Source organism: Eutrema salsugineum, unplaced genomic scaffold (assembly GCF_000478725.1).
Source record: "Eutrema salsugineum unplaced genomic scaffold, Eutsalg1_0 scaffold_1, whole genome shotgun sequence".
NCBI lineage: Eukaryota > Viridiplantae > Streptophyta > Magnoliopsida > Brassicales > Brassicaceae > Eutrema > Eutrema salsugineum.
The window spans coordinates 16310452-16326700 of NW_006256909.1; the positions used below are offsets into that span (position 1 = coordinate 16310452).

Below are 16249 nucleotides of genomic sequence, written 5' to 3' on the forward strand. Positions count from 1 at the left end.
CAATTCAATTCCAAGTAGAAACTCATGGATTTTGTTTTTAGTAACATAACCACTGTAATTGAGGTAGCTCCTTTTCTTCATCAGCCAAAAAAATCCACTTCTTAGATGTCCCTGATTTCCATGAATCACAAGTGATATAGATATGTAGCATGTTTGAAGCAGAAGATAAGTAAACCTAGACAAAACCTGTTTGATCAATGGGAAAGAAGAAAAAGTGAACGATGATAGCCAAAAAATGTAAAAAAAATGTGAAAAAAACAGATAAAAACGTGAAAAAATAGATTTTCGAAAATATTCAGAGATGAGATATCACTAATTTTCCTAAATTGTCTCAGAATTTGGTAGAAGTTGTATTTTAGATTATTGTAGAATGAGGACAATATGTAGAAAAACTGTTCTACAATAACGTAGAACCTGGTCTAATAAATAGAAATTATATTTTACCAACATATAGAATATAGACTATCCAGTAGAACTTGTAATCTACCGTAATATACAGAATACGTTTTATACCAATTGGTAGAATATAAAACGAACTACAGAAAACGAATTCTACATGCTGATAGAATATATAAATAACTATAGAAATGGGATTCTACGTGTATGTAGAACATAAAACACGCATTCTACCATACGTAGAACAAATTTTTAAAATATTTTAAAAATATTTTGTTTCCATAAATAATATCCGAAAATATTTTTACTTCTTTTTTAGATATTTTAAAAAATTGAAAATATAGTTTCGGATTTATTTTTTATTCTAACTGCCATAACTGATTTAAAGGGTAATTAAATCATTGAATTGGCATTACAAAAGAAATTCTTCCTAAAAAAAAATGAGATAGCCTATTTTAACACTCATTGATTGTGTAGTTCTAAATTCACTAGTTTTGAAACATACATGTCATATCGTAAATATGTTTTTTCACTAAATATAAAATCATAAAAGATAAAAATAAATAAAAATTGTCGCTTGCCCGGATTTAAATTAATTTTAACAAGTCTAATTAAATAAGTTTTTATTCTTTAAATTATGTCTACATGATTAATTCTCATTAAGAAATTTTATTTTAATACATTAAATCTTACAAAGATCTTATCATGTGCGTCTGCACAGATGGGAATCTAATAAAACTTAATAGTGAAAATATATGCAAGAAACCTGAAAAGAAAACTAACAATGTAATTATAAGATTACAGAGACAGAAGATCCGATCAAACAACGCTAAAAAACAAAAAAAATCTTTCTGATTGATTAACCCATTTCACCAAAATTTTGTTAGCCATAAAAATGTATATATAACACGAATCTAAAGCCTAAATAAACAACAAAACCATGACCACCAATAAAGCTATAGAGACACTCGTCTTTCTATAATAAGCTCCAGATTCATCGGTGTCAGTCGTTCCCGGCGGAATAAGTCCACCCCCGCCTATTCCAAAAGGTGACGCCGTGGTGCCCGACGGTGGCCTCAGTGACGTCATGGGGATGTTTCCGGCGGTTGCTGTCGGCGTTCCTCCCACTGTTGTTGTCGAAGCTGACCCTCCAGCGTTGCTGCCATTGCCAAAACCAATTTTCTGATCATTTTGGATGAACACATTCACCGGAAAAGTTTCAGCATCAATGTAAATTAACATATCGAATCTTCTTGTTCCGGTGAAGTAATGCATTAATTACCGCCCAGTTTAAACATTGCTGATCTGTAATAAGTTTTGTTTTTAGGGTCTATAGTTTAGTAGGGTCTTTATAAAATAAACGAACCTAATAATATTCGAAAATTCACAAAAAATTCCACATGTTATGTTTTTATTTTTCTTAAAGTTTACCAAAAATACAAAAATATCATAAATCTGGGTTTAGAAAAAACCAGAAAATACTACATGAATTAAAAAAAACGTACTAAAACCCGTAAAGAAACCTATCTAAACTTGAAATTTGGTAGAAGCTTACAATTTATTATAAATTATGGTACAATTGGGATATAAAATTGACTTATTTGTAAAAACAGACACAATTGGATTACTAAGTTTTCTGTCACTTTCATTTTTTTCTGTTCTATTCGTGTCATTTACCCCTCCCCCAGATTAGTCTGTGTATTGTATACATAACACATTGTGACCGGACTGTAAAAACTTAAAGTTGGAAACAATTTTCGTTTGTAAAATATTCAAAGTGTAATTTCCAGAAATGCTAAAAACTTAACAAACATAAACTTTACTTTTTCTGGTATTTCTGGTATTTCTTTTTTTTTTAAATTATTTTTTTTTTGTCAACAGCTTGAACTACCTAAAACGGTTCAATCAACCAATCCGGTGGAGACGAATTCACATAAACAATTTCTTGAGGTTGGACACGAGCACTTCTTGCAAGATTGTCCGCCTTTGAATTTCTTGCGCGTAGGATATATTTTAGAAAGAAAAAGATGAAATTGTCCTTCATTCTTCCAATCTCTTGCAAATGAAGAGCGAAAGCTGGTCATTCGTCGGGTTCAGACACCATCTTCACTATCTCCGAACAGTCTGTTGCAAAAGCTACTTCCGTCTTATGGTTCAGGGTCATGCAGTGCATTGTCCATGTAAGGGCCTCCAATTCGGCATGTAGAGGCGTAAGGCTCTGTCGTACTCTCTGTGCTCCCATTATTGTTTCCGTATCTCCTTCCTTAAAATAAAACCATCCAAGTCCCACAAAAGGATCTGTGTCCTTCCAAGAATCATCAAGATAACACCACCAACCCTCATGGGGTATGTGTGTTGATAAGCACTGAACATTATAAATTTCTGCAGTGTGTGAAGCTTGTTCCTCCTTTTGGGCCTCCTCCCATAATGTCGCTTCTGTTTCTGCTATTTTTAATGTCCCTCGTGGATCGATGTCTTTGTTGGCGAATAATTTTTCGTTCCGTGTCTTCCATATGTACCATACAATCCAAAGATAGTGTGAATTTTTCACCCCTTGTGGAATCCTCCAAAACAGATCGTCAAAATTTGCAAAAACCGATGATCCCAAGAACATCCGGGGGAGGGGGCATTCAAACAGTTAATGATTAATTGATTCCTCCTGCTCGCCACAGCATGCACATTGTGTGTCGCATTGTATTCCCCGGGTGCGTAATCTAGCGGATACCGAGAGGCATCCAGAAAGAGCTTGCTAAATAAAATGTCTCAATTTTGGTGCACATTTTAATTTCCAAGTATGTTCTTGTAATTCCTTTATATCTGGGCCTGAGAAAACCACTAAGTCTCCCTCAGGGTATTCCTGTTCAGCCTTGTATCCAGTTCTTACTGTATAACGTCCAGATTTTGAGAAATGCCATCCTAATTGATCTGGCATATAGGAGCTACTAATAGGGATTCCCCAAATAATCTCTATATCCCCTAGGTCGATGATTGCCGTCAGCAGTCCCAAATTTCATGATTTTGTCACTGGAAGTTTTGGGTAATAATTAATACCCTTACAAGTGGCTGGTCTCGGGCGATAAGAAGGTATCCATGGATCATTCCAGACAGAAATGGAACATCCTGAACCAACTCTTTTGATTAGTCCGTTATTAACCAGAGATCTAGCCGAGAGAATACTTCGCCATCCATAAGACGGCGAGTAGGATCAAACTGGGTCCAAAAGGACTCGTGTTCCGAAAATATCATCCCTTAAAAACCCTGGAAAATAAGGATGTCGGTCTATCGATGAGCCTCCATAGTTGTTTTGCCAATAAAGTTGTGTTGAAATCCTCCATGTCACGAAAACCTATTCCGCCTTCACTTTTGGCTTTACACATTTTCTTCCACGCCATCCAGTGCATACCGTGATTGTGTCCATCTGAGCTCCACCAGTATTTTGCCACTGCGGTTGATAGTTTTTTTTGTTGTGGCTTTGGGCAACCAAAAACAGGACATAACAAAAGTTGGCATCGCAGATGCTACCGATTTTTAATTAGAACTTCTTTACCCCTTTTTGACAACAGACGGGATGTCCAGCTGTTTACTCTATTGTTTTGTCGCTCTGCTACAAAATTAAATACCTTGGTCTTGGCACCGTCTAAACTCTCTGGGATGCCGAGATAGGATCCCGTCCCTCTGTCTCTAGAAATTCCTATAATCTGCCTCATCTCATTTTTAGTTTACTCTATAACTATGTGACCGAATTGGATCAAAAATTTATCAAAGTTAATTTGTTGTCCTGAAATCCTCTTATATTGTTTCAGAATGGCCAATATCTTCTGCCATTCCTCTCTATTTGCTCTACAGAAGAATAGGCTATCATCTGCAAAGAGCAAATGTGAGAGCAACCTTTAAACCAGTTAATAGCTTTTCCTCTCCAGCCTTCTTGATATTTGCTATTAAGACTTCCGTACATAAAATAAATAAATATGGGGATAAAGGATCCCCTTGGCTTAAACCATGGTTCGAGATTATTTGGCCCTTTGGTTGACCATTTAGAAGAACTCTATATTTCACTGTTGTAATACATCTCATCATCCATATAATCCATCTTTCTGCAAAGCCGAAACGTCGCAAGAGATCCTCAATAAATGTCCACTCAACTCAATCATAGGCTTTACTCATATCCGTCTTAATTGCCATATAGGTACTTTTGCATGATTTATTGGTTCTTAGACCATGGAACATCTCCTGTGCTATGAGGATATTGTCTGAGATCAACCGTTCTGCCACGAAGGCTGATTGTGTTTTCGATATTAGAGCCGGTAATAATTTTTTCAAACGCTGACATAGCACCTTAGATATGAGCTTATAAGCTATATTGCAGAAGCTAATAGGTCGCAGCTCCGTCATCCGCATAGGCCTTTCTGTTTTTGGGATTAAACAGATGTTTGTTTGATTTAAAATTTCCTCGAGACATCCCGTCTCCAAATAACCATTGACTAACCGTACGAGATCCGCCTTGATAATCTGCCACGAGCGTTGGTAAAAAAATGCTGTCATTCCATCAGGTCCTGGAGCTTTTTCTGGGTGCATCATGAAAAGTGCGTTTCTTATTTCCTCTTCTGAGGCTATCGCCGTGAGCATAGCATTATTAATTTCTGAAATTAATGGTCTAATCTGACCCAATGCATCATCAAATTCCGTTGGGGAAGTCGTGGTGAATAATTTCTCAAAATATTTTACAGCTACATGCTCAATCTCTATTTCGGATGTAACCCATGTTCCCACCTCATTGTGCAAACCAATAATCCGATTTTGTGCTCGTCGTTGTTTAACTAGGGCATGGTAAAATTTGGTATTTTTATCCCCTGCCTGTGCCCATTGAGTCCGACTTTTCTGTTGCCAGTATAGTTCTTCATCCCGATAAGCTGCCTGTAACTTTTTTGCTGTATCCTTCAGTTCCTCTTCCGATCGTGTATCATCGTTTTGGATCTCTTCTAGTTTCTGTTTCAAATCCTCAATTTTGTCCTTTCCATATGGCTGTAGGGTTTGCCTCCATTTGGATATCTCTCGTCGACAGTTCCGAATTTTTCCCATGAAATTCATTCTCTCACCACCGGTATTGAGATTCCAGCCTATGGAAATTGCTTCCATTATGCCGGCTTGTCCTAACCATCGTTTATCAAAACGAAATTGTGATTTGTTTCGTGGAATCTTATTTTCAATTGTTGCAATAATTGGCCTATGATCCGAACCAATCATTGCCAGATACTCAACAAATGTGTGTGAGAAAAGCTCATGCCAATCCTCATTCGCTAGAGCCCGGTCAAGTCTGCAGCGGACAATTTTTCCAGTCCTTCTTCCTCTCCCAGACATTGTATTTCCTAAACAAGGGAATTCCAAGAAGCCATAGTCATGAATCATAAGATTAAAGGACACAAACGTGGAAGCATACCTTAAATTTCCCCCTTGCTTTTCATTATTACTTGTAATCTCATTCATGTCACCAATAATAAACCAGGGTTCTGTCCTTGTAAGACTTATTCGGGTTAATCTTTCTCAAACTTGATCCCGCATTTTAACCACCAGGTCTCCATAAATAAAAGAGAGGAAAACCTTTTTACCAAAAATGTTGGCCTCAACATCAATAATCCGATTATTTGAGAAAGTGATAGAAACATCAAAATTATCATTATAAATTAATGCAAGTCATCTGCTTGCACCCGATGGTTCAACCGTATAAAACTTATTATAACCAAAATGAAATTGAAATTTTTGTATAAAAGAAAATTCTTGCTTGGTTTCTGAAAGAAACAAAAACTGTAGTCTATGTTTCTTTCAAACCTCTCTAAGATAACTTATTGTCCAATGACTTCCTAAACCTTGACAATTCCAACTCAAAACCCTCATTTAAAAGAAATCTCAAAGTTTTTGCTCCTCCTGCGGAAGTGAGGGGCCTTTTGGAGCTGCCGTACATGCTCCTTCTCCATTGCGGTTTGTTGTTTTTGTGACCTGCTTCTTCCGCGGAGAGACTATCGCCTGAACCATTCTCTTTTTTGAACCACCAAGGTAAGGCAGAGTGGATTTCTGTTGTTTTTTCTTCGGTTCTGGTTTAGTTGGCTCTGCACTCTTCCCCTTGTCCTCCTCCATGATGACCAGCCGAGAATCAACCTCACTTTTTTGCACCTCTACAGGTTCCACTGGTGTTTTAACCTGTCCCACCAGCATCTGCATCTCAATATCTGGGTTCTCAAAAAAATCACCTTCTTCATGTCCCAAAGCACCCAAATCGTTGTCTATATCGAGATGGAGTTCACCCGATTCAACCCCTGAGTTCACCTGTTGCAGAAAATCTGATATAGCAACGCCAGATTCATGAAAGTCACTTTGAGCATTTGCCTCCATGTTTGATACCGAGCCATCCCCATTCTTCTCTAGAAACCGCCTGTCCTCCATTTCTTGGTCCTCTTTTCCCCGAGACGCAAAATCCAGCCGGTCATCATCCTCAAATGATAAACTTTTTCTCACTGCTTTGTCTTTGTGACGTGCTGTAATGTGCATACCCGAGCCAACCTCCTGCGTTTGAGATACTTGTGCCACAGCAATCTCCTGATTCTCTGAGTTGGAAGTTGTCATCTGATGCTGAGACAAACTTTCCGTTTCAACCGATGCGATCTCTTTTGCCTCCTCCGTCACATACCTCTTCTGTTGTTTCTTTGGAGGAGGGTGGCTCGAGGGTCTGAAACCCCTTGATGAACCTTCGCTATATCTCCTCTCTGTCCTCCCTTTTTGCTGTTTACCATCATTCCCTCCTCCATTGTGCTTCCCCGCGTCTTTGTCTCCATTACTTCCGTTACCTCCATATTTAACAGCTGTTTAACACAAAGCTGTTCCATAACCATTTGTTGGGTCATCATTGAATTCACCTTGATGTCTCCGTTCTTCGGATTCAATCCGTGTTGGGCACCGTTGGTGATCATGGCACAGACTCTGACAGATTTTACAAAATTCAAACAAACGCCCGTACCTCAGATACACCATTGTTTCTACACCACCGTCGAACTCCACCGTCGTTTCAAAAATTAATGGTTTGAAACCATCGATTATCACTTGAATCTTCCCCTCATCTAGATTAACTGCTTCCACTGATCCAAGCGCCTTGCCGATACTTTCGAAGGTCACATCAGCCCAGAAATGGAGTGGGGCTCCCATAATCCTGACCCAGAACTTGATTGCTGATGGATATTAATGGTCAACAACCGGACTCCACCGCACCAGAGACAGCATCCAGTAATCAAAATGGAATGGCTCCATTTTCATTACCTCTTGAATGTCTTCCTCTTTCTGAAAATTGAATTGGAACTTGCCCATTCCGAGATCCGCACCTGCTATCCGATCCTCCATTTTCCATATTCTTGGAAACATGTCCAATAGAGCTTTCATGTCCTGCATTTGAGGGTTCATGCACCTGCCTATGAGAGTGCGTGAGTAACCTTTAATCAGGCTCTTGTTATCAAATTTGGGCACCGTGATCTTCAATCTCTTGATTGGAGCTTCGGCCACCTTCTTTGAAACCGCCTGATTTAAAACCGAGCTTTTAGACATCTTGTTTTGATAATCGAGAGTAAGGTTTGGATACTTGAAAACTGTGAATGGTGAGGAGCAGAATACCCATTCGCCTCTGTTAAATACTGCTTGCATTTTCCCTGTTTTTCACCGCCATTTAGTGTGGATTGATATCCAGAATCCGTTGAGATGATACCAAATCTCTGACAGCTTCGTTTGATTATCCCCCGATCTGCCTTTTCGGATTTTAGAATCGCTTCTGAACTTAGGTAATTTCCCTTCTTAATTCGAGATTCTCCCATTGTGAAATAATCATGTGAGACCATCGAAATCTGAGACTCCGATCTGATTTCCGTCGATTGAAACCGAGTATTAGCCTTGCCATAATTAAGATCCTCTTTAACTTTTTCCCTGGTAATCGCATCTCCCCTTTGATCCGCAAAAGAAAACCTGATCCGTGGTTCTATTTTCACCATTGAAAACCGTATCCAAATCTCATCAGATCCGCTCTGATTAAGATACAGATCTTCGTAATTGATCTTAAGAATAACCGCATGAAAATCCCTTGATTGTTTTGTAATCTCGATTGAATCCAACCTCATCCTAAAATCGTGTTTCTTTCGTCGTCATTTCAGAGAGATTTTCTGTTCTGTTAGTAATATTTAAAAAAAAAAAAAAAAAAAAAAAAAAAAAAAAAAAAAAACATAGAACGAATTTTAAGAGTTCGATGTTTAAAGAAACGGAATGAAAACATAAAATGAACATGGCAAAAAGAAACAAATGATTTTCCCAAGAATCAAGAATGGTCATAATAAACAAATATATGTATCTCATCAACTTGTATATATAAGCTTGTTCGTCAAGAAATCTCTAAAGTAAAACTAAAGTTCTGCTCCAAGAGGACATGCTTTTTTTTTTTTTTCTTTGTCAAGAGTTTTTTTATTACTTTGTGTGTTTTATTTCCCTTACTTTTGACTATACTCTGGCCAGGAAAAGTGAAAGAGCAACGAACAGAATAAAACAGGATACAGAAACAAAACAATGAAAGATGAGATGGGCCCCGCATATATGCACAAGGATTTCTACCGTTGAATAATTTCTAAGTTGCCAGCTACGATCATCCAACGGTCCAAACACATGAAATGGGATAATACTTTTAAAAGACATGCAAAATAGTACGACGCATGAAATATATTCACATATTCTTTTTTTTTTGGGTAAAATATTCACATATTCCTAGTCAAACCAATGAAAAAGTCGTGCAGACGAATATTTCTTAATTAGGAGACCATAAAAAAAATTCAGTTAAAAAAATATATTGAAAACGGTCGAAAACATGTATTTGAAGCGAATAGAAAAGTGTAACCATAAAAATATTTAAACTTATTGGTTATCAAATGTGAGCATCAAAATGAATACATCACATAAAACTCACGTACCTCAAAGAATTTGGGTACACGCATGATCCATAACCTTTACAAGAATAAACCGAGTTAGAACGAGTTAAAACCAGATTGCGATTTAAAATATAAAAGCTTATTGTTGCTAAACCAAACCACAAAAAAGGTATGAAACATAGATAATGCAAAGTTCAACAGACAAATCGAGAACTATGTACGTAGTAAAAACAACTATTATAAAATTTTATTAACCGATTTAACCGATCCTGTTAAGCCATGTTATTGTAAAATACATACTGGGATCGGTTTTGGCGAGGGTGGAGGTGCCCGCGAAGTTGCAAGAGCCAGGAGCCATGGCTCTACGCTGAAAGTAGCTATTGAAAGCATAAGATGCGTGAGCCTGAATGGTATTAGGGAGGAAACAAAGACCACTGGGCTGGATAGGAGCACAGTCGGCTCCAGCGGCACATGCGTAGTCTAGAGCTGCCTGAAGCGCCTGGCTTGTAACATCAAACCGAGCAACGCACCACATCGCCGTGGAGGAGCGGAGGAGAAGGAGGATGAGAAGGGAGAGAGATGGGAGATAGAGAGCCATTGGCAACTGGTAAGAGACAGAAAGAAGGAGTGAGAGTGAAGAGTTTGAGTGTGGAGCCTTACCACTCTCTTTTGCTTTTGCTTTGTTATTTTTTTTTCTTTTGTTTTCTTTAATATTCTTTCTGCGGTTTTGTGTTTTTCTTCCCTCCTGATGTTGAAATTGAGCTTTCCCAGTTGTTTATAAAATAAAGCTTAAATAAAAGATATATGGACAAGTTGTTATCCGAAAATATGGAACCAATCAATAAGAGGTTCTAATAAAAGCATGCAAGAGAGTGAAATGTTTATAGTAATATTATCTTTCGAAAAAAATTGATTGAATTGTACATAAATTATCGGGTATTGCATGGCTATACATTCCATTACAAGTATCAAAATATGTGTTGACTTATTTGAATCAAATAACACTTATTTTAAAATTTTTAAGTATTTATTTATACACTTTTAAAATATTTAAAATATGACATATTTGCGCCAGATATTACTTGAAGTAGAAACTAATTTCAACCTAGCAATTTCAGCATTTTTACAAAAAAAAAATTGCAATCTACTACAGTTGGCATTGAATTAGCAATTTTATTCCACCTCTTATTGCTTTGTGTATTCTAACAGAACAATCCGTCGACCAGACGAAATGGAATGTCATCATCGGTTCTAAATCGGTTTATTACATTTATTAAATTAATAAAGACATATTTCTGGAAAATACTCTTATTCAATTCAATAAACTCAATTTTTGCAATTAATTTAATAAATTATTTTTAAAATAAAACTAATGCAAGTGATTGAGAAATCTTAAAAAAAAAAAATACTGAAATCGAAATTAAAATGAAAGAAAAACCTGTCTCAAAAACACAACATTTCGGATTACTCTCCCTCGTAGCCATCGAGATCATAATCCACATACTTGATGCGTGTCAACTGCGTGAGGGAACAAGTTTTACCTTTAACAAAAACAAATGAAAGCCGCAAGTGCACAGCTAATCAGTTGTAGTATTTAGGGATCGAATCCACAAATATTTGTGTGCTTGGTATTCTTCTACGGTTTCTAACTTTATGTCAGACTAGATTGGTTTTACAGGTTGGTTGTTTTTCACGGACTAAACTAAAACTTAAAGAAAGCAAATAAATCTATCCTAGAAAACAAGTAGAAAAATCGAATGGAAAGCAAGTAAAGCAAGCAAAATATCGAACTAAAGTAATTGAAATGCAGATCTAAATAAGCAAGTAAAAGTCGATTGGTTTTAAACTATGGCTAAAAACGCTGAGCTTTTGGAAACTCTACAGGGATCATAATCGGTTTTAACACTAGGGTAGATAGATTGGGATTGACGGATATCGATATATATGGTTCTAGAGCTAGAGTACGGCGGTATGACTACGTCACTGTCGTGATCATAACCAACTGTTTCTCGCAATCCTGACCAGTACGTTTCTACTCCGGCCCTGGAAGGGAGAGAACGCAAGAGCTGCACAAGACTCGTCAATACTCACGATCTCGCTGCTGGTAGGTTTCCACTCCTACGGAAAAATCGCATGTTTCATTCTAGGGCTGATACTTAATGAAAACTTTCGCAACACTAACATCTAGATCAGATACTAGGTGATCAATCAAGCATACATGCAATAAGAACAAAAATAAACAGAGAACAAAGTTAAAATCCCAGATCTATAAACCTAGATGTCTTAATCGATTATGAGAGCCCCTTTCGGGAACCCTAAGCCCAACTCGGGATCTACTCAAACATGGCTGAGGTCGACATCATCATGATATGCTCAAAGTTTAATCCCTAAGCTACTCTGCAAGAGCACAGATGTGCAGTTGTAGTATGTAGGGGTCGAACCACAGAGACAAGAAATCACTCAATAAACCTTATGTAGATAGAGTTACGCTAAGCCAAAATATGCAGAACAAATAACAATGCAACAGAAATAAATAAAGCAGCGATGAAGACAGTTGTAAATTCGATGTGATAAAGGATAGGTCTAGGGTGATTTAGGGTTCAACTTAACAAGTCAGGATTCGATGTGGTAAAGGATAGGTCTAGGGTGATTTAAGTAACTATTCGCAAAGGAGATCAATGAATGCAAATCAACTTAACAAGTCAGGATTCAGTTATTAAGCACGGTTCTTGAACTCGAAACACAGAACTATAATTAACCAACTTCCGTTGTGAGAATTATCTAAGTTAAAATCCTAGAATTCCAAATTCCTTTGTAAATCCTACAGATTTAAACCAGCCTTAATGCACAAGTTCGATATGTTCACAAAGCTCCTAAACCAAATTCCTTTGCGAATAGTTACTTTGCTCAACTCAGGTTCTTTCCAGTTATTCAATTACACTTCCGTGTCAATTAAGCAACTTAAGATCTAAGTTCTAGGTGATCAGTCTAGAATTAGCTTTAAGAACAACCTAAGGTGAAGAACAAATAGATATGAACCCTAACTAGCAAGTTAATCAAACATTCAAAGAAAACCCTAATTAAACCCTAAACCTAACAGGTGATCTACTCAGACATGGTTATTGAAATAACAAACATGATGAATAGAAAGCAATAGAATAAATCGAAATAGATAAAGGGGTTCGAAATCTTCTCTCTAAACGAACAGAGTACAGACTTGTCTCCCCAAGCTCAGAAATCGCAAAAGCCGAAAACTCAGAGTATCTCTCTCTCAAAAATCTAAGGTGTGTGTAAAAAGGGAATAAAAATCCTATATATATCTCTAAAACACGTCTTGGGCTTCCTTGAAAACGTTTGGGCCCAACTCCTTCTTCATATAGGAAACAAAATCGCCTTTTCCTTATTTCTCTGACAAGTGTCGCGCGTCACTCTCCATGGTGTCGAGCGTCACTAAAGCACAAAATCCATACTTGACGAATTTGATCCTGATTAAGCTCCAAAGTGCTCCAAAGTCTCCAGTTAAGCTCCAGACGTACCTATGACCTGAAAAGACTTCAAAAGACTCGAAAGACACTAAAAAGACTCTATAAATAAGACATATACCATGGTTAAAAACCATAAAAACCATGATATATCAACTCCCCCAGACTTAGCATTTGCTTGCCCTCAAGCAAACAGAACACCAAATAAGAGAAAGAAGTTTGAAAACACAGAGACTCAACCTTTCATTGGAACATCGCTTTTGACATATCACCCTGCAACTCAACTACTGCTTCATCATTCCAAATCAAACCACCATGTACTTCCCTGTAGACATTCACAGCTTTCCAGATTAAGTCCAAAATTCCACAACATGGTCCATAAACCTTCATCGCTGGATCTCACTGATGATTCCAATGCCCAGAACCTTCTAGATTCTTTCCCATTCTGTGCTCAAACAAATCAGCCTTACAAACTTTGGTACCTTTTCTCTCCCCCAGACTTATTCTTTTCGCACATTCATCATCTCTTTTCTTCTCTTTTTCTTATGGCGCATACTCGATAAGGATAAAGCTGCGAGTACTGATGGTGTTTGCCACCAAGTCCCCGAGTTGTCCCCTTACCTTGTATCAAAGGTTTTCAGCGAATAGTGGGGTCATGGGAAACATTCCTACCCCTCACTTCCTTCCTTTGTGTGATCATTCCAACTTAGAAGTGAAATAATGGGATCATTGGAAACATGTCTAGCCCTTCACTCCTAAGCGAAAATCATCTCAATCTTTTTGCCTTCTTTTAGCTCGTTACAAGGGAGAGAAATCACTTCATTAAATTTCACACAGGCTTTCATTGATCAAGTACGAATGAGGAATCAAGCTCTAAGGCATTAGTCACATCAGCGAGTTAAAAGTGAAGTTCAGTACTTAGCTCAGGTTAGTGGATTCTGTTGGAAACGTGGACGCCTCTAGTCAACTGGTCAGCCTTTGGATTTTTCATTAGTCGGATCTAGACTGAATCTGCAGCAGTGGTCACTTAGGTGAAAGGTCAGTACAATAATTCCAGGAAAAGCATCATGATCTCTAACAAGTTTTGACTCAAAAAAAAAGTTTTGACACAACTGACTCTTAAGAAAAACAAACATAATGTCAGCAACTACCTCCCCCAGACTTGAACAACACTGTCCCCAGTGTTATCAAATCCGATGTTGGTGACAAAAGAGAAAGTCAGAAGGAAGGATGCAACGGGTTAGAATATCTTACTACTCAGTTAGGTCGACCAACACACAGCTCAGATTCAGATGAAAACAAGCTTAGGTCGAAAGTGCAAGGGTGGTGACGCGCGATACCAAAGATGGTGTCGCTCGACACCACAGTGCAGAGAGCAATCGTCGCGATCATCTATGTTAGCACTGTCAGATCACTCAGAGAAAAGTTAGTAGTAACCATACAACCCATAGATGCATAAATCCAACAAAGTCTCACAACAAGTGTAGCTGACACAACAGACGCAAACAAACGAAAATAAAAGAGAAGAAAAACACAAGACGAGAAAACAGAACCAGAATGACAAAGGAACTAGTCCCCATCGCTGGTAGTAGCATCATCAGAGGGCGTGGGTGAGCGAGATCGCGGGCGAGTAGGGCGAACACATCCGCAGCGAGAGAGAGTAGCGATGGCACTCCAGATGCTCTGAAAACTCTGAATGACATACCGCTGGAAAGCAGCAGCCTCCATGGGAACCTCTGGCTCAGTGGGAAGATCAGGGAGAGGTACTGTGGTGTCGGCGGAGCGAGGTATCTGATCGTCCTCGGAAGTGGAAGCACGAGCTCTGGAAGAAGAACCGCGAGACACAGTAATCAAGACTCTCCTCTCTGGCATGAAACGAAGTGCGGTGCATGTGGTGCCTATGTCAGTGCGTGCACGATCAGGGAGCTGAATCCGGTATGAACCAGCTGTAGTGCGAAAGGACCACTGATTGTTGTGGTTAATCCAGGAAGCGTGGCGTAGGTGATCCAAATCAATAGCTCGGCGAGTCGTGACAATGGTGCTGTTCTCCGTGCTGATCCGAAAATACTGGAAGATAGGGGTCAGCAAGCTACCAACAGACTCAGTGCGCTGCGTCGTACCTGCTCCAGAGAAAGGCTTGGCTTGCAAAGAAACCAAGTGATGAGCAAAAACAGCTCCCATGTTGACATCAGTAGCGTGCGCGGAACTCTGGTAATGCTCACCATCTGTCAAATCACCAATGCCAACATAAAGAAGAGCCAACTCAGAGAGACGCATCTTACCCGGGGTCGACTTGCACTGAATAGTGTTGCCCAGGACACGTAGAAGGCATCGCAGAACAGGGTGGCGCACGTCGGTCTGAGACGTAGTCTTCGAATCATAACGCCCATTCCCAAAATGGGACCAGAAATCCTGCACATCGAACATCTGAGTAGGGAGGGTGACTCTCGGGAGATCCTTGCGAAACCCATATAAGGCACATAGGTCGCGAAAGGAGAGCCTTTAACGAACTCCGCGGATCATGAAAGTCAGAGTGCCCTCCTGCGCATTTGGAGCATGTTCGTTGGTGTAGTTGATGCGAACAGAGGCGAGGAACTGACGAACAAGGTCAGGAAACAGATCGTAGGGTCTGGTAGCCATAGATCCCAAGCCAAGCTTCGTCAACAAACGCAGGAGCTCAGAATCCAAACCCAAACGCCTCATATCCAGAATGTCCAAAAACCTGGTGAGGAGTATCTTCACATTGAGCCAGGCGTTGTAGAAGAAAGTGTCGTAATCATCCCAGTCATCGGAAATTGGCCTGTGTAGACACTCAACGCTCTCAGCAACAGCTCGAGGTGGCTCGTCCCAGATCCTGCGTGTTGGAATTCGCAGATTCTCCCGTTTAGGCCAAGGGTGCCTAATCCTCTCGTTAGGTGAATCAGGGATTGCAGGAGGCGATGGTGGCGGTGAGGCAGAGGCTCGTGGTGGTGCAGCAGGGCGAAGATGGGAAGTCGGGAACACCTGCAACTCCTGGGAGTCAAGGAATGTGACCATGTAACGAGATTGTGCGAGTACAGCTTTGACGGTTGCATGTTGCCACAAGTCACCATCCAAAACTTCGACGTGGTCTCCGAGTTGGAAGGTTACGTCGACTGGAGGTTGCGAACTGGAGGCGGCGTCCCTGCATTGTCGCTTGCATGGAGGCATCTGCAAAAGAAGAAACAGAGCAGACCAACAAAAGAAAAGAATCTCAAGTCAGCGAAAAAGAAAGCACAAGTGATGTACTCCAGCAAGTCTAATGAGCAACAAGAATGAGTTCAGCGACACATGCATTCAGAAATCTCCCTAAGACCACAACAAATTTCACACGCTCGAATTGTTGAAGTGAAGTTGCCATGAAGAACGAAATTCTCAAATCTAGTCAAATGAACCGTTTAAAGCGCA

General features: G+C 39.2%; 2 protein-coding genes across 2 annotated transcripts; both read right to left on the minus strand.

Annotated features, from left to right (window-relative positions):
* Positions 1–1263: 1263 nt before the first annotated feature.
* LOC18030378 (PLASMODESMATA CALLOSE-BINDING PROTEIN 1) lies at positions 1264–9954 on the minus strand. Its single transcript, XM_006414818.2, has 3 exons — positions 9642–9954; positions 9384–9417; positions 1264–1555 (listed from the first exon to the last, which is right to left on the minus strand). The coding sequence occupies exons 1-3, from the start codon at positions 9937–9939 to the stop codon at positions 1318–1320; spliced, it is 570 nt and encodes a 189-aa protein (XP_006414881.2). The 5' UTR covers positions 9940–9954; the 3' UTR covers positions 1264–1317.
* Positions 6229–8493, minus strand: LOC112082237. Its single transcript, XM_024149816.1, has 2 exons — positions 8050–8493; positions 6229–7956 (listed from the first exon to the last, which is right to left on the minus strand). The coding sequence occupies exon 2, from the start codon at positions 7012–7014 to the stop codon at positions 6301–6303; it is 714 nt and encodes a 237-aa protein (XP_024005584.1). The 5' UTR covers positions 7015–7956; positions 8050–8493; the 3' UTR covers positions 6229–6300.
* Positions 9955–16249: the final 6295 nt, after the last annotated feature.

Excerpts from the sequence above, each read along its gene's own strand:
- LOC18030378 (XM_006414818.2), bottom strand. The coding sequence starts at position 9,939 with ATGGCTCTCTATCTCCCATCTCTCTCCCTTCTCATCCTCCTTCTCCTC. Across the intron at positions 9,418-9,641 it reads CCTCGCCAAAACCGATCCCA|GTTATGGATCATGCGTGTAC; the intron begins GTATGTATTTTA and ends ATTCTTGTAAAG. Across the intron at positions 1,556-9,383 it reads GTGTACCCAAATTCTTTGAG|CAACGCTGGAGGGTCAGCTT; the intron begins GTACGTGAGTTT and ends TGGCAATGGCAG.
- LOC112082237 (XM_024149816.1), bottom strand. The coding sequence starts at position 7,014 with ATGACAACTTCCAACTCAGAGAATCAGGAGATTGCTGTGGCACAAGTA.